This window comes from Scleropages formosus, unplaced genomic scaffold (genome assembly GCF_900964775.1).
Source record: "Scleropages formosus unplaced genomic scaffold, fSclFor1.1, whole genome shotgun sequence".
NCBI classification, from domain to species: domain Eukaryota; kingdom Metazoa; phylum Chordata; class Actinopteri; order Osteoglossiformes; family Osteoglossidae; genus Scleropages; species Scleropages formosus.
In genome coordinates, this window is record NW_021641048.1 from 58,341 (window position 1) to 76,089 (window position 17,749).

At 38.3% G+C, this 17,749-nt stretch overlaps 1 protein-coding gene across 1 annotated transcript in view; it reads right to left on the minus strand.

The window, feature by feature from the left end:
- LOC114909791 (inactive dipeptidyl peptidase 10-like) overlaps positions 1-17,749 on the minus strand; it is a 51,700-nt gene that overhangs the window by 7,688 nt on the left and 26,263 nt on the right. Inside the window, exons 10-26 of the mRNA XM_029249594.1 lie at positions 15,728-15,822; positions 15,310-15,384; positions 14,277-14,329; positions 14,108-14,189; positions 13,064-13,184; positions 12,428-12,582; positions 11,716-11,813; positions 9,915-10,038; positions 8,337-8,375; positions 7,109-7,216; positions 6,878-6,969; positions 6,692-6,739; positions 5,810-5,931; positions 5,486-5,537; positions 4,807-4,901; positions 2,721-2,790; positions 1,704-1,898 (exon numbers count right to left, since the gene is read on the minus strand). Coding sequence (XP_029105427.1) covers positions 1,704-1,898; positions 2,721-2,790; positions 4,807-4,901; positions 5,486-5,537; positions 5,810-5,931; positions 6,692-6,739; positions 6,878-6,969; positions 7,109-7,216; positions 8,337-8,375; positions 9,915-10,038; positions 11,716-11,813; positions 12,428-12,582; positions 13,064-13,184; positions 14,108-14,189; positions 14,277-14,329; positions 15,310-15,384; positions 15,728-15,822 — 1,624 coding nt within the window. The remainder of the gene's footprint in view (positions 1-1,703; positions 1,899-2,720; positions 2,791-4,806; positions 4,902-5,485; positions 5,538-5,809; positions 5,932-6,691; positions 6,740-6,877; positions 6,970-7,108; positions 7,217-8,336; positions 8,376-9,914; positions 10,039-11,715; positions 11,814-12,427; positions 12,583-13,063; positions 13,185-14,107; positions 14,190-14,276; positions 14,330-15,309; positions 15,385-15,727; positions 15,823-17,749) is intronic.

Consider the following 17,749-nt stretch of genomic DNA (forward strand, 5'->3'; position numbering starts at 1 on the left):
AACCCGTTGCACCACCGTGCCCCCCTAGGTGTAATTAATCAATCCATATTATTTTACAACTTAATCAGTGAAGTTCATGCATTCCAGAGGCATTCATTAACTAGGTTGTGTGTAGGTTGTGCAATTTCTAGCTGTTATTCACTTTGTGTTCTTTCTGGCAACCATAAATGGATGTCAGGCAGGCACAAAAACTTGTGTTTTGCACAATGACCTCATGAAAGCCCACCACGATTTTGAGTTAATTTAAAAACAGATACAATTTAAATTTACGGTATAAAACTATAAAACATATAAAACTATGAAGCACTTGTGAATCTCAGGAAATGTAACAATGTTCAGGGACTTTCTATCATGCATTTAACATGTATATACAGGTATCTATACAGAAGAACCTTCTTGAATTGCTGCTTGCAATCGTGGGCATCTTTGAGCACAATGTGCAGCTCGATCTGTCCAAGACCAAGAACCTTTGTCTTCCTGCAGGTTCATGCACCTGTAACGAACTGGGCAATTTGCTTATTTTATCCAGTTCACCAGTCAAAGGCCAGGAAGTCTCTATCTCTTCATTTCAGAGCAGATTTAAGTCAAAAGCCAGTTGTACATATACCTCCTTCATAGAAAACATGAGATCTGTTCTTTTACACTAAATAGTGCAAGAAGAGCTGTGTTTGACTTGCCAAAGTGCTCTGACACATTTCTACTCCTCGTCTCTGTCCCCTGGCCTCCTGTAGTACCTGTGTCAAGGTAAAGACTAAGACTCTAGTTTACTGCCTACAAGGTGGTCAAAGGGTTAGGAGCCTAGTACAGTTATTTCTGCTTTAATATGACAGATGTGTTATTAAAAACTGCGTTATAGAAAATTGCAAACCCCGAAAACTTGTTCTGGTTTGTTCTAGTCTGAAACCTTTCACTGGACTTCATATTCATAATTTTTCTGATTGTGCTCCATCTTAAGAATTTTTCTTAACCCACTAAATCTCACTGGTTTTCAATTACAATTTAAACATTTTTAAAAATTCATAGGTTTATGGGCTGAATAACAACTATTCATGCAGATGAAAACTAATGGTGACAAAATGCCACTCAATATCAAAAGTGAAGCTCATTAATACAGTATCCAGTGTTATTCAGGTAAATAAGTTATTCTTATTTCCTTACTTTTTATTTCTCTTATTCTGTCATCTTGTGATAACTGCTCATGGTGCTACATAGCGTTATTTTTAAAGTCCTTATCTTTATCACAAACAGTCCAAATCAGAGTATTAAGAGAAGGGAAACATTTTCTGTACAAGCAGAATTATAAAAAACAAATTTTTTATCACTTTTAAACACATTTTAACCCCTTTTTTCTTTTGTTTATCTTTAGGGCAGTGGAAAAGCGTTTGCAACTTTCCAATTTTCTGCTTCCAACTTTTTGATAACTTGATCGTATCTTTCCTAGCTCTCCTTGTATGCGAAAGTAGCCTTAGAGAGAGAAAGTGGCACCACTATTGTTTCTGTGTCATTTTCTTGGTGTAGAAGATAGAGAAATGAGGACTCATTGACAGAACAAAGTACCTGCAAGTTTATAGTGAGCAGCTGGTTGCAGCACCATTAGTAATGTATCTCTGGGAGACACGTTGTAGAGAAAGTCGCAGACACACATACAGTAAAAGCCACATGTGTTGAGAAATCGTGTGTGAAACAGTTTCTGCTGCACGTACTGCACAGCCACAATGTGGTCCTCCACATCCGTGATCCCCAGGTGTTGGTGGATTGCCTGCAGAACCCTCTGACCCTGAAATCGTGATCCTCGTCCGTCCAGCCGGGCAACGATGACGCTGTCAGCGCTGATGAGAACTGATTCCCAATGAAGCTGGAACCAATCTCCTACCGACTGGATACCTGGAGCCGAACGACTGCAAAACATCATGGTGATAATTTCATTATTACTGTGAAAAAAATATGGAATACTGTTTTCTGTATATTTCACAAGTCTTTCTTTAATGACTAAATCAAACTGCTTTTTATCTTTTTATCTTTAAGCAAAGGATTAAATTAATATTCAGAGGAAGTATCCAGATAGTAATGAAATCACTCAAACAACAGACAAGTAAAATAGATAATCCACCAAAACTGGTTTTGGAAAAAATGGCGTTATCTTTTAATAAATGCATTTTTCCTTCACATGAGAACATTACCAGAAAATGGTCATGCTTTTTCTATGAGGAATGTAGTTTAAATATTGAATAATTCAAAATAAGTTAGAATAGCTTTACTGGTATGAAACTCCTTATGTAACTTTTGAAAAGATTTATGATTGAAATTCATATTAAGGTATAATTATGGAAATTTATTTTAAGTGTCACAGCGGTGGCACATATATTTATTCTATAGTTGTGTTGTATATTGTTTTTTGAAAATTTGCAATAAAGAATAGAGACACAGAGCAGACAGCTCAAATATTTCATTAATAAAATACTGTATAAGAACTGGCAACTGCAATGTTTAAATCATTAAAGTATCACAAAGAAGTATGTTTATGTGAAAAAATTCATTAATTTAGAAGTGAATTCAGTTTAGCTTTGCAGTAGAATATATTTTTTGCAGGAATTCATTCGTTCATTACGTGTTCTTAAGATATTCTATGAATCAGCATAAAAGTTATACCTACTGAAAGAAATAACGAAAAAAAACTTAATATAATACAAGAGTGTTGGGGCGATCACTTGGCAGCCTACACAATGAGAAGAAGAGGATACAGTTTGTTTTCCTCAAAGTCACTTGGGAAGTTCAGCTCCATTCGAAATGCTATGAGAAAAAGTAAAAAAGAAGCATCAGCAGTCAGTTCTCGCTACTAAAATATACACTGATGGCTCACATCGGTTACATATCGGGACTTCTTTCTTTCTTTCTCTGTGGGGTTTAGTCCCACAGCAGTTTGACAATAAACTGAAAAGCAGTTGAACTGCATCATTTCAGAGATGATGTGAACAATATTGTAGAGTTTGTTCGAATCACGTAGAATGCAAAATTGAATGTTCTCAGTATTTGTTTGCTTCAAATGCCAACACATAGGTAATTCCTTGGATTTAAAGTAATATGCAGAATATGGTACAATATACTGCAAGTACAACAGACTATATATATATATACAGTATACAGTATATAACGATGGGGGGGTGATGTAGATGAATGTAAATAGTCGGTGTTTGTGTTCTTGTACATCGTCCTGTGTTCTTTTCTCGTTGGCTACCGTGTTGCTGATGCTCAATCTGTCACTGGAGAATTCTGGCAAGTGCAAGGGGTGACCGCGTAACCATTGTGGGGAGTAGCGAGGCTTAGAGTGATCTGTGGGGGGGGACTCTCAAGTATTCAGCAGACTGTCTGATACTGTCTGTTGGACCTTTGTTAAGGTTGCCTTTAAAAGACCTATATGGGGGTATGTAGAATAGCATTGATATTGTGGCTTTTATATACAGCTGAAGCAATAAAGCAGTCTGCATCCATGCATACACAGAAAAATGTAAAGTAAAATGTTTCCTTTTGTACTTTGGTACCGTGCATTTTTGGTAGTCTATTTTGTGGCAATATGGTACTGAGCACTACACCTTCAGTGATACTGACTTTTTGATCATTTAAAAAGCCGAGATGCAGTTACTTGTGTAATGTATGCTGTTTATACAGTGGTAAGTGACAAATTGACTGTACTCAAAAATCGCATGTCTGCATCCAGAGCTCATCCTTTTGTTCCTGTAGTGCATTTTTTTCTATTGTTTTCTGCGACACTTTAGAGAAAAGCATCTGTTAAATGAATAGACATCTAAATGTAAATGAGGCATGGTAGTGCCTTTAGTTACTGTGAAAAAAAAAGGCTTTATGAGCCTTTTGTCATTGATCTCCTGTTAAAAAAAAACTTTTGTATTTAACATGAGAGCAGGTGGCGTTGTGGTACGAGCTGCTGCCTTTAGCCCTAAAGATTGCATGTTTGAAGCCCATCTCCAGCTGTAGTACCCTTGAGCAAGGTACTTACGCTACATTGTGCTGGGTAGTACAGCCAGAGGTGGGAACCAAACCTGCGACCTTTGGGTCCAAAGGCAGTAAATGTAACCACTCTGATCTAAGAAGAAATTTGAACTGCATCCATGAATACGTAAAATATTTTTAAAATAGATCACAAATTCAGTAACATTTAGTGTAGTTCTCTGAAAGTCATGCACACTTATGTCACATATTGAATAATTAATATTCTGTATGTGTGATCATTACAAAGTAAACGTATTGGATGACACCGACAGAGAATACACAGCAAAGCCATGCAAATGTTTCAGTGAGGCTTTGAACAGTGCCAAGCTCTTCTAATTTAAATAACATTGAAGAAATGAAGCAAATCAGATTAAATTGCTTTGAAATCAAACTGGTGGAAGCACATGGCAGCTTCCTCACAATAAGAGAATCGATAAATGAGGGTGATGGAAAGTTTTGTAATATTGTCACTAAGTCAAGCACCGGCTTTTATTTTTACCCCATGTGTGTTTGCAGGATCCGGTACCATTTAAAAGTGGATTCCTCTTTACAGTTCGACTTGATTTTTTTTTTTGTGAGTTCAAATGGAGAACTAGTGAGCATTCTGTTCGTACTCTTTCCGTTTGATTCTATTATTTTTGCGCATGGAGTTTGAATGACACCACTATGCTTTAGAACTGTTGCCCGAAGCTCAGTTGCGATGAAAAAAAGCTGCTGATGACAATGGCAGTTGAAGCAATTGCTACTAGCGTCAGCACCACAACTTCTGGTAACTTAGGTATAAAGAGAGATGAATGATACCGTAGTTCTTCATTTCAAGTGTTCTGATTTCTCTCCTTGGTGCTTTTCTGTCTTTCAAAGCTTGTTTTAAATCTCTGTTATTCTCCAAAGTAAGACTATCTGGAAGAAAAGAGAAAAAAAAGTGTACAGTACCATATTAATGACCTCTTTGCTTCATTCATTAATAACATTTCTTTGCTTAAGTTGTAACTTCAGAGCACTTTGGAGGATTTTTGAGCTCCTCCTCCATCCTGAACACAGTAGTGCGTTTGAACTATTCAAAGATGAATTTCACATGTGAATCCTTGCCTTCACTCCCCATACAGGGTGAGTATATGTTTTACATCAGTGTCTTGCTGCATCGCATGCTTTGGGTGTGGGTCCAACAGTTTGAGCAAAAGGGATGAAAAATGTGTGTGTGTGTGTGTGTGTGTGTGTGTAGAGGGAACATGTTCAGTGCAGTGTGAGAGCAAGCTTTGCTTTTTTTTCTAATTCTTGTCAAATGACTATTACCCATGAACCTCACAGTGTTGCATCCAGCTCCTTTGCTACAAAAAAACCAGGAGAACACACAAGTTCCATTTTCCCTAAATATGTGGGATTGCTTATGATGAAAAAGAATGAAACAACAGAGTAATTGAAGGCAAAGCTAAACCCAAAGCTATCGTGTACAGTGTAGCGAGTGAGGAAAGCAGTACACTTACTACTTAAGTCACTCAGTCTGTAAACAGAGGTTCTTGGAACATCTGGACCTGCAGTTGAAAGCAGTTATGGCACCATCACTAAATTTAAAATGGTTCATTTTAGCATATGCTATTCATGGAAGTAATGAAATTCTGAAAAAAAACACATTTTTCATACTCACAGGCTACCCAAACTCAAGTATTTATAGCATATTAGTACATTTCTCACTATAATTTCAATTAGTCTTCTGTGATGTATGTGATGCAATGCAGTGGAGAAATCATTCATTTGTAAAGTCTATTTTTACTTTTGTGTCTTGGACATTTCGAGGAACTTTTACCTCTGCAGGTGAGAATCATGCTTTGGATGTTGAGGCTGAACACTGCGCTGTAGTAGGAGCACTGCTGCTTGTGCAGATCGCAGGTCACACATTTCCTCTGAAATGGTTTTCCAGCGGACACCCTGAAATAGTGAAAACAAATATGGATTAGACTGAGGAGCAAGCAGCAAAGCACCTGAAGGGTTACACTCGCCAAGTCAAGCCAAATCAAGTGGGTTATTATTGTCATTCCTCTATAAAGCTTGCATACAGTGGAACGTAATGTCCTTTCTCTGGGACCATGGTGCAACACAGAACAGTATGCAGGACTACATAAAGTGCAAATCATAAACTCATATTATGGGTCTTCATATTTTGCCAAGTAGCAATCATTGTTACAGTGGAAAAAAAAAAAAAACAGTTTTAAATAGTAAATCCTCTATACAAAACAAATGTTACCCACACATTGACTCATGTATCATTAATGAGCTGCTGAATTTACACACACACACACATTGACTAAAACCGCTTGCCCAAAGCTGGGTCATGGCAAACCGGAGCCTAACTCGGCAACACAGGGCGTAAGGCTGGAGGGTGAGGGGACACACCCAGGACGGGACGCCAGGCCATCACAAGGCACCCCAAGTAGGACTCAAACCCCAGACCCACCAGAGAGCAGGACCCTGTCAAACCCGCTGTGCCCCCACTGAATTCACTGTTACGGCAAATTTTACTGAATTTTATTGAGTTGCACCAGTAAAAAAATACCCTTCTGTAAGTTACCATGGGCAAGGTACTAACTAAATAAAAATGTTTATAATGATAATCCAAATTAGCAAGCAGTAACTTCTTAGAGCAACAGCAAGTCCTTTTTTCTGAAAACAGATATATAGAGATACATACCTGTACAAATGTCTTTGAGAGGAATTACCTTCTGTGCTTAAAAAATATCTATGGACAGAAAAACAGGATTTGTGCCATTGCAGCACTTAATTGTGTCATTTTCTCCACTTTGTTTTGCTGAGTGTTTGAATACATGATGACACAACAATTATCCTTTACAGTATGAAGGAAAAAGCTTTGACTTACACTGCGTTTGCACTCTCATCGTATGTCATGATCTGAGAGACCTCCCAGCTTCCAGAGGTTAAGTATTGGATGTTTACTGTCTCACTTTCAGCCTAAAAATTTGCGACTCAATATCAAATAGGAATGTGTGCAAAATCATAATATAATACAACAAAAGCAAGAGAAAGTGCTGTAATGTGCATGTCAGTAGAAACTGTAAAGGTTTGTGTCCAGGAAGACAGAAGGTTCTACCTGATCAGACAACATTGCAATGTGATTAAAGGCTCCTTGATCACCACTTTCAACTGGCATGGTAAGAAATAGTGTTTTCCCATCCTGTGAAAACACTGGGACTTCATCCTGGAAATTTAAAATAAAAAAGGTAAATTATAAAAAAGACAATAAAAGATTTGACACATTTGTTCTAGGAATGTGGTAAGACACAAGTTTACTAGAGTCCAGGTACACACAATGATCCAAGAAACCTTCACTAAAAATGTGATTTCTCCCCAAGTATTCTCTTGTGAAATCCAAACAATCCAAACTCCTTTCCTGATAATTTTATGGTACACGGGCAATCCACTCTGACGTATTTGGCAAGGAATACCTGGACACCCATCCGGAAATTACTAGAAAGTGCCTTATGATCGCATCTGTGAAAATTGGAACCTTTTGACTTTAAACCCGCACTCTATGTATGTGGACTTATTTTGTTGTCTATTATCGATCTGTATGTTGTTTTGATTTATCTGGCCCAAAGCACAGTAACAATAACGAGATTGCAACATATATACCGTATGTCATTTTTTTCACTCCAGAACATTTTTTAAAAATATGCTTAATATACTAAACTGTTTTATGATTGCAACTCTATAAAAAACTTTAAGAAATAAATCCCAAGTCAATTATGACTACAAGAAATTTTTCGGGGTTAAAAATGATAACAGTTTCACAATTTCATAAGCTGCACACAAGCTAAAATAGTCATTAAAAGAGTGAAACAGCCTTATTGTTGTCTGTTTGTGAACCTTCAGCTTCCAGTGGCAATCTGGATGACAGCAAAGAGAAAATTTGTTTTCCTATCATACAGTATATGGGGCTGTGGACCAGAGACATTCTTATCAGACAGCAATTCCCTCTCTGAATTTCCTGAATTTAACTACTGTATTTGACAGACTGTCTCATGTGATGTGATCTGAGGCTTTTCTGGAGACGCTATTGGACCTTCAGCAGGGTTTTTCACTCAATAGCCTGATCTATCCAACATGGCAACTCGTTGCAAGGAAGAGAAGTGAAAAAGCAGAGTGATGAATGAAAAAAGTAAGCCTTTTAGCATTTTTTTTCCTCCCAATTTGTTGACGGATCAACAGCTCTACTCAAGACTAGTCATGACAGCTGAGCGTGCTCTAACTGTGAATTTGTCCGTGTTGATAGAGGGCTACAGGCAGCACTAGAAGCAGAAGTGTTTTGCAGTGGTTACCTGTCGGTCAAGCCAGGTATCTGATGTCATCACCTGTTTCTGAGAAAAAAAAGGCGGTAGCTGAAAAACAGTACTGCACTATGTTATAAGCAGGGAGTACAAAAAAGTTATCAACACTATCTTCTTCCAACCTTATTTCCCAACAAAAACACAATCATCATGTTCTGTACTGACAGATTTTTTAAACACACATTTGTTCTTCACCTTGCAAACAAAGTTGGGAACAAAGTTCCCCAAATTAAAAACATAATTAGAAACTAAATGAAAATTCACTAGAAAACTTTTATTCTGTTATTCTATTTTTATCAGCAGTCCATGCAATATACGGAGTGTCCCTCAACTCCAGGAATCTGAACCATTAGACCTTGGGCGTATGTACTGCGGAAGTGCTTGGTTTACTTCTGGGACCCTTGCACCTTCTGTCCAGCGAGGTAGCTGAGTGCGCCGACATGGGTGACTGTGGAATGGATGAGTGCTGGAAAAGCTGAGATCAGGTAAGCTTGGTTCAGAGCTTGTGAATGAAGGAAGGTGAGAACGGACGTAGAAACTGGCAGCGTTACAATTTGACCCAACTCTTTCATGATGCTGTCGAGGAGCCTCAGCTTGCCCTGGGGGTGGTAGCTCCAGTACGGAAGGAGGGAATTGAGAATAAACTCAACAAAAACCTGACAAGTTGGAGAATGGCTTTGAGATGTTTGCTGAACTGGAGACGAATAACTGTAGTGCCATGTTCTTTCACAAATAAAGGCTTGAAAAGTGAAAAGGATTTTATGTGATACATTCCTTTATTTTCATTTAATAGTTTTTGTAAAATAAATTTTAAAAATACACTGACATCACTTTGTGAAGCATCCCACTTCTGCACCCCCTTCCCTCATAGTGTAATTTGTTTCTATCCTGTCTGAACCTTTTCTTCTTCTGCTTTGCAATTACAATAAGCAGAAATGCATTTTTCACTGTACATTTATTTATTTAGCTGACACTTTCCCCCAGAGTGATTTACACTGTTAATGTACCTACACTTATTTACCCATTTATACAGCTGGGTAATTTTTTAGAGTGAATACCTCGCTCAAGGGTATTACAGTCAAAGGTGAGATTCAAACCTGTTAATATTTGGGTCCAAGGGCAGCACCTGTAACCACTACACTACCAACTGTCCCAAAACATACATAGAATACTAGTATAGAATTTTTATTAAATCAAATGGTGCAGAAAAGGCAGTTAAAAAAAAAAAACAGAAATGTTTGTGTCTTTGATAATTCATAACTTCATTGTTCAAGTATAAGTGTACCATATTTTTGGAGCAACACGTTCAGAAAACACACAAAATCTTTGCTGCTATCTGGTTCTGTAATTGGAAAGGATCTAGTTATTTCACATTATGTTCTATGTACGGTTATACACAACTGTGGGTTAGTAGTTTATGCTTTGATCTGACAAAAAAAAAAAAAACAGATAATGTTTTGCTTGAGATCAGCCTGTTTAATTTAATATCAGTAGCAATTATTTTGGAAAAGACAGCACAAACATACAGTTCTGTGAAAATTCTTTGAAAAAAGAAGAGAATTTAACTACCTTGAGACATTCTCCAGTGGAAACTTCACACACAGTTAGAATGGAGGTGTTCTGGGCTCTGTTCAGCCACCTCACAGAAATCTTTTCATTGGTAACCCACTTCACCATGGCAATGTAATATTCACTAGAAGGAACAAAAGCCTGACAGTGACTTATGGACTTCTTAGATTTAGTCATATCATGTTGGTGTTGATGAACATCAGTGCAAAAGCTGGTTCTGTATCTACATTAGATTTTACATTTATTCATTGAATAGCCACTTTTCTCCAAAGCGACATACTGTACATTTCAGAGCAAAAATAAGAAGGAGTGTATTACAAAGAGTGGAATTATGTATGGTCCAAATATAAATAACCAAAACAGCATAGCTATGGTGTCACATTGTTTTAAAAAATGTTAATCCCCTTTCCAGTTTTGTTCCATAGCTGTTTAACATTGAACATCATCTGTTTTTTGTGTTCATTTTAGTAGTACATGAATTGAGCCTGAGAGAGACAATAATACACCAGTGTTGTCTTTATGTCATTCCTTGGTGTAAAAGACCATGAATTTTGCAAACACAGGTATAGAGAAGTTATTGCCCCTTTATTTTAACAAGGTATTAGAACCAATTCTTTGAATGCAGTCAGCTTTTCAACTACTGAAATCCTTGCCAGCAAATGTCAAGATGACAAACATAAATTCATCAGAAGAATGCATTTCTAGAGGAAAAAAGGGTCCATCTGTCTGGCCAGGGTTTCACAGCCAGTTCTATGGCTCTAAAGTACTGAGGAACTGTGTCAAAGACATATTCATCAGATGGAAGAAGTTTGGAACAGTGGTACTTCTACCTAGCACTTGTTGTTCTGCTGTTGTTCTCTACAAGCACGGAGTAAAACTATTATAAACCTCAAAGAAAGACCCAGAGAAACATCAAGAGAACAGCAGAGCTATCTTGCCTCAGCTCAAATCAGTGTTGATGACTTTACAAAGAGAAAGACACTGAGCAAAAATGGGGAGATGAAACAAGTGCCGACGAAGGATCCACTGTTCACCAAGAAGAATGTGAAAACCCATCTACTATTCAGGAAAAAAGCACTTGGATACCTCAGTCTTTGGGAAGAACGTTCTAAGGACAATCACAAATAGCCCTTCTTGGACAGCATGGGATGTGTTACATTTGGAAAAGCCAAATACAGCATTTCAAAGTAAGAACTTTCCACTATATGAAGTACAATGTTGTCTGGGCATGTTTTGCTGACACAGCACTATGTGACTTGACTTCACTGAAGGAACCATGAATTTGAACTTTGCATGAAAAAAATTCCTGAGTTTTGTGCCACGTTATTAGTTTTTCAGTTAAAGCTAAAGTACAGTTGGATCAGGCAGCAAGACAAGCAAATAAACATCTCAATTTTTCAAACAAACAACTACATTTACGGAATGACCTACTTAAAGACCAGATCTGCAAATGTTCCTCAACTTAAGTAGACCGGCACGAAGGAGTGGACCAGAACTCTTCCTAAACGCTCAGCACCCTGGTCAACGGTTAGGGAAAGAATTGCAGCCAAAGGTGGTATAACCAGGTACAGAGTGTGAAAGGGCTATTTTTAATGCAGCACTGGTGTCACTTTTCATCTCTCAGGCTCCAATTTCAAATTTGAACAACTTTGATCTTTGTTCTCACAACAAAAATGTCTCTGGTACTTACACTTTACGAGAATTAACAAAAGAAATTGTGAATAATAAATTATGAAAGAACAAGTTTAAACTGTGCAAGTGTATTTAATTTGTATGTCTCTATGGGGAAACTTAAAAGTACCTCTTTTGAAAGCAGACTGGGGGTATGACTTCAATTGTTTGTGACACCTCGTCCAATGTTACTATATACAAACTGACCACTGGGTTGATCTGACCAACCTGCAGTGGGCCAAAGAAAAAAAAACTGGAATTAGAAGAGCAAATTTTGTTTTTGTAAACACAGTTGTATCCAAAGCTTTGCGGACTCTGGTTTTCTTCTGTTTCAATTTGCTGTATTTTAGAGTTTGGTTCTGCATTATTCTGAATAGTCACACACTGGAAATTTGTTTCATGATAAACTAACTTTGTCTAAGCATTTCTGGTGCAGTACTTCAATGAAATAAAAGCTTCTTGGTTTATTTTGAATTATACTCCTCAGATTGAGGTGGAGCATGAAGTTCTTTACAGATTCTGTGTTTAAAAAAGACCAGAGAACCCTTTGTCAAAGAACTGTGGCTCTACAGAGTTTTAGTTTATACTTTTATTTTGCAGAATATGAATATGTAGGGTGGGGGTGGGGGTGCAGTGGGTTGGACCACAGTCCTGCTCTCCGGTGGGTCTGGGGTTCCAGTCCCGCTTGGGGTGCCTTGCGACGGACTGGCGTCCCGTCCTGGGTGTGTCCCCTCCCCTTCAGCCTTACTCCCTGTGTTGCCGGGTTAGGCTCCGGTTCCCCGTGACCCCGTATGGGACAAGCGGTGTGTGTGTGTGAATATGTAGGTTCTGGATGTTCTTACCTTGGGGTATGGATACTGCTGCCCTTTGGGATAGAGTGCACCAGTAAAGCGTGGCAGAATCATATTGGGCACCAAGGTGTCATTGATCGCAAGGTAGGCCAGCCTGGCACCATTGGGTGCCAACCAGTGAGCTACGTGAGTGTGCAGCAGCTCCTCTGCAGAACAAGGGCGTGTTCCAGAAAAAATGTAAGCAAAATACTGCACTAACACCAACATACTGGAAATATCAGAGCACTGGGGTTCTGAATACAACAAATCCTGGTGCTAAAATACATAGGTGTACTACTGATTTCTTCCAGTCTTAAAAAATATGCAACTTTATAAATTAGAAATTTTAACTTGTTTCTGGCCATTTCCTGTACTTCCAGTATTGACGTTCTCTACAATTGTTTTGTCAGACAGTTTGTTATAAATGAATCATTTGCAATTAATGATAATGTATGTATATTGAAGCAGTGAATTTAAAAAAATCAATAGCAACTGAAATCACACCAGATGAATCTATCTGCATTGCTTAAAGCTGCTTTGAAAAAAGAAACATACTAGGAATAAAAAGAACACTTTAGAAAAGTGTTGCTATTGTGAAGCCCACACACACGCATTGAGTACTAGAGTCCAAAGTAGAATGAGGTGTACCTTCATATAGCCAGTCAGCAATTCCATTGAAAATAACACCTTCCCGTCCTGATGAAGTCAGCCGTAAGGAGCTCATCTTCACTTCGGCCTGGTAGTAAATGTTGTTCTCAAAAATATACACCTGAAGAGCAATAGAGAAAGCATTTAGAGCATCTATAGAGAGGAGCATAATTCTTCCTGCTAACAAATGTTTGTATGACCCTGTCTAGAGTGATGGGCTTCAGCACATTTTCCCTGCAAGTCTTCAGAAAAGTGTTTATTGTGGGGCATGATTGTGGGGCAACTCAGTCTTTGATGACTTTTGCTGGTAAGGGTTTAAATATGTGAAGATATATACAGTTTATACAGATCTATTTAACAGGGCTGGCCCAAATAGGCCTGAGTGTGTTCAGCTCACTCTAACGACTCCTTTAAAGTTAGGGTCCGATTATTCTCATCACAGGAACAATTGTATATTTCATTATCTTCCACTCCAAGGAAATGGCATAAAAACAGTACTGATGTATGTGGAAAAACCTGCAAAACCAGAGAAAACACTTCTCACAACTGTACATTTAGTGTGTTACTGGTGGTATTTTTGATGTTTTATTTTTTACAGCTTTAGAATGTTGATTTAAATAGTTTACGTAGATGAAGTACCACTTAGCATTTATACTTTGCCCTTGAAGAACTCAGGTTCTAACCCTACCTCCTACTGTAGCACTCCTGAGGAATTCAGCCGTGACTTTCACATTTTAGAATTGATCCAGCACAAATTCCTAGCTGGGAAATTGGGTAAACTATTTTAAGTTGCTTTGGAGATAAATGACAGCTAAAAAAATGTGTAGAAATTAATTGCAGAAATTAGGAGGTTATTCTGATGGGATCAGTGAAGAAAAACAGCAGTACTACCCTTATATGGCAGTAAGCTCTTTGATCACCTAACTGTCCACACTATGTCTGCATTTAATCATTTTTCCCATTTTAATGATTTAAAAGTTGAAAATTTAGTGCTGTTGCACATCAACTTGTGAATTCATCAGGACGATAAGATGGACCTCTTACCAGCTGCTGATCTCGAACCCCCCAGGATGCATACTGCAAAACAGAGTCAGACACCTCTGGAGGGTTCAATTCTACAACCTCCCTGGAAGTATGAGAAGAAACATTACTGATCATAATTTGTGGAGGTAATTGTGTGAGAATTTCTAGTTCTCTTCCTGCAGATGAATACCTTGTGCGCAAGTTGTACATCAAGTAGGATGCCAAGAAAGAGTGTTGAAAAACCTACGGAAATAAAAAATACTAAATTAGTACACAGAACAAGGTTTGAAGTATATGTTGCAACAAAACAATGATTCATTTTAACAATTTTGATAGAACATGGGACTGAGATACTGAGGCCAACATCTCCAGACACTAGAGAAGAGGCAGGTGCTACCCCTGTACTTTGGTTATTGGTACATGGAGTACTCATTTGGGGTGTCATACAGGAGATGCTGAAGGCCCTTTTCTGTAGTTTTCTGTAGCTACAGTAGTCTACTCACTTGAGATAGCTTGGTTTTCCTATGTTTTTTGCTTTGCCACCATGTTTTTCTAAATAGTGTAAATGGCTAGTTAAAACACCTTCACCCATTAGCACAGCAGCTGTTTAATTTAATATCTACAATAATTATTTTATTTTCATAAAATAAATCAGAATTAATATCTTTAACAATTATTTTACCTTGCTGCCACTGGTCACCGCTCAGCTGCTGTTACTCCATCAACTTATTAAATATGAATTATTAAATGGCACATTTCACCTTGACAGCCTACAATGTTTCGAACTGCTGAGGACAAACTTTTTATGTTCTAACACTTCAGACACCACTTAAGCACAAGACAAACTATGCAACCTGTTAGGTGAGCATTATTTCCAACATCAGGTGTTCACAATCCTAGGGTATTGAATGTGTATACAGATTTTTGGCACAGCTGGAGAAAAATATTCATATATATACTGTATATATAAAGTGTATCCTGACAGTACTACACTGCGGCAAGTTTTTTTTTTCCTCACGTAACATTGTGTTCAAAGTGTTCAGATGCCCTATATTTGGACTGTACTGTATACAAGTAATTTAAGCCATGGGCCCCAGTACATAATAAATGTATTAAAACACAGAGACACAAGCATCAAACAGAAAACTCATGAAAATTGAATATTTCAACCCCAAAATGCTTAACTTTTGAGTGCAAGTGAATCGGAAGTCACTTTCACTGACCTGTTTCACATCGTATGCCAGCAGGACAAAGTTGAGGTCTGGAGAAATGGCAAACTTGGAGGCTTTGAACATTGCCTGTGAGACAAATATAAGAGGTATACTTGTGGTAAGCTTACCTGCCCATAAACACGCCCTTGTATTTTTACACTGAAAAGAATCATGTAAAATATAATGTAAATATGAATGTAAATCAAAGCATTATGCCACCAACATTTTCCTTCCCAGGAAAAATATCTGTTTTTAAATGTACAGTTAAAAATGAACAGAGCATTCATTTGCCTCCACCTACCCACCTTGTGACATCAGCAACTGCCATATTAAACCACATTAAACCACATTACCCTTCTGCAACATCATTACATTCTCGGTGACGCCTGCCACAGCTACGTTTTGTTCTCCTTTTTTATCCATCACTTACAAAGGTGGTGTTTTTCATCAGGATTTCTGCCTCACTGCTCTTTAGTTTAATTTTCACTATGTCCCCATCTTTATTCCTGTAAACAATTTCCTCATCTGCAAGAAAGATGTAGAAACAATAATTAGCTTGGTTCAAACAATGCTTCCAGTGACAAGCGCAAGATATCGCTATGATTTCAGTGTGTTGTGATGTTCGAGGACAGCGACACATTTTTTTCCAGTAAAACAATCCAATGCTCTTTAATACCTTTTTAATACCTTTTTAATACCTGTGGCACTTTTTAAAAACACAGTAATGCATCACAGGCAGCCTAAAAATTACCATTTTTAACAGGAAACCAAAAACATTGTATACGGTACAATCGCATAATTTTAAGAAGTAGTAACACTGGAAAGTGTCCACCGGTGCAGTGCGACATAATTGCAAAGGTAGGCTCATAAGTGGACACTGAGGTCAAATGAGAGCACAAATGAACCCTCTGACTGTGCAAAAGGGAGAGCTTTGTAATTCAGTTGAAGCAGTTATTTACGACCAATATGCATTCTTTCTTTAGAAGCGATCATATAAAACATTTCATGAGCACATGTCGCCTCCAGACGTGAGCTCGACACGGACCCCTATTGCTGTGGAGTACAATGACCCCATATGCAGAGAGTATTTATAGGTTTACAGTGTAAACTGGGAAGTACAGTGCAGGGGCGGGGGATGATGAACATAGGACAAAGACGCACACACACACAGAGTGTGTATTGTCAGTAAAACACGGATCTGTAGAGTGGAACCGGAATGCGGAGGTGTGACGAGCATTCTTTTCTGGAACTCTCTCTTGAATTATGAACAAAAAATGAGCATAACAAAGTTCATCCGAAGGATGTCAAACGTTTAAAAGTCTGCATCACACAAAAGAAGCAGAAGTGAAGTGATGTACTGCAGCAATTTAATGTGTACAAGATGTGTGTTATATACCTTGAAGCTGGGGGTTTTACATGGAGGTGCGGGGTGATCGAGAGACGACATTTCACCGATGAGCTCAAAACAAGTAGATGTAGGAAGCAGAGAATCATCTACAGCTTCATCAGTTTCTTTTCACTCCTTTTACACCTGCTCTGCTTTTTTTGAAACATTTAAAGCGGCTCTTGGTATCTGTGAAAAGCACGCTGTCTCTCCATAATGCTTTGGCGTGAGATTCAAATTGCTATGCCAGCTGTCTTTTTATGGAAGAATACATATTAAATACTTCTTAGATAAGTTTTAATTGCTGAAAATGTGTGACTCAAAAGACTGGACATCAGGGACCAGTATATTCAACGTAGGGAGTAATAGGCATCGTTTTATAAAGTGTCCAGAAGAAGATCTCTGAGAGCTGAGAGACATCATTGGTCACCTGACAATAAAATGATCAACACAATGTAATTGTTTTTTCATCTGAACACATTACTTTTTTACATTGTCTGCTGTGCTTGTCACACACACACACACACACACACACACACACACATACTGCCTGAAGCCGCTTGTCCCAGGCGGGGCTGCGGCAAACCGGAGCCTAATCCGGCAACACAGGGCGGAGGGCTGGAGGGGGAGGGGACACACCCAGGACGGGACGCTAGTCCATCGCAAGGCACCCCAAGCAGGACTCAAACCTCAGACCTGCCAGAGGGCAGGACCCGGCCAAACCCGCTGCGTCACCACACTTCCCGATAGGAAATAAATAAAAAAACCAAAATATTTACAACTCTACATAGAGCTGTAAATGTATTACTGCAAATAAAGAAGCAAAATTCCCACAAATAAAATAATGAACAGGTAAAAAAACTGTGTACATTTTAATGGGGACAGCTAGTAGCGTAGTGGATCGAGCTGCTGCCTTTGGACCCAGAAGTTACAGGTCCAATTCCCACGTTCAGCTGTATTACCCTTGAACAAGGTACTTACCCTAAATTGCTCCAGTAAAAATTATCCAGCTGTATAAATGGGTAAATAATTATAAGCTGCTTTGGAGAAAAGCATCAACAAAAGGAG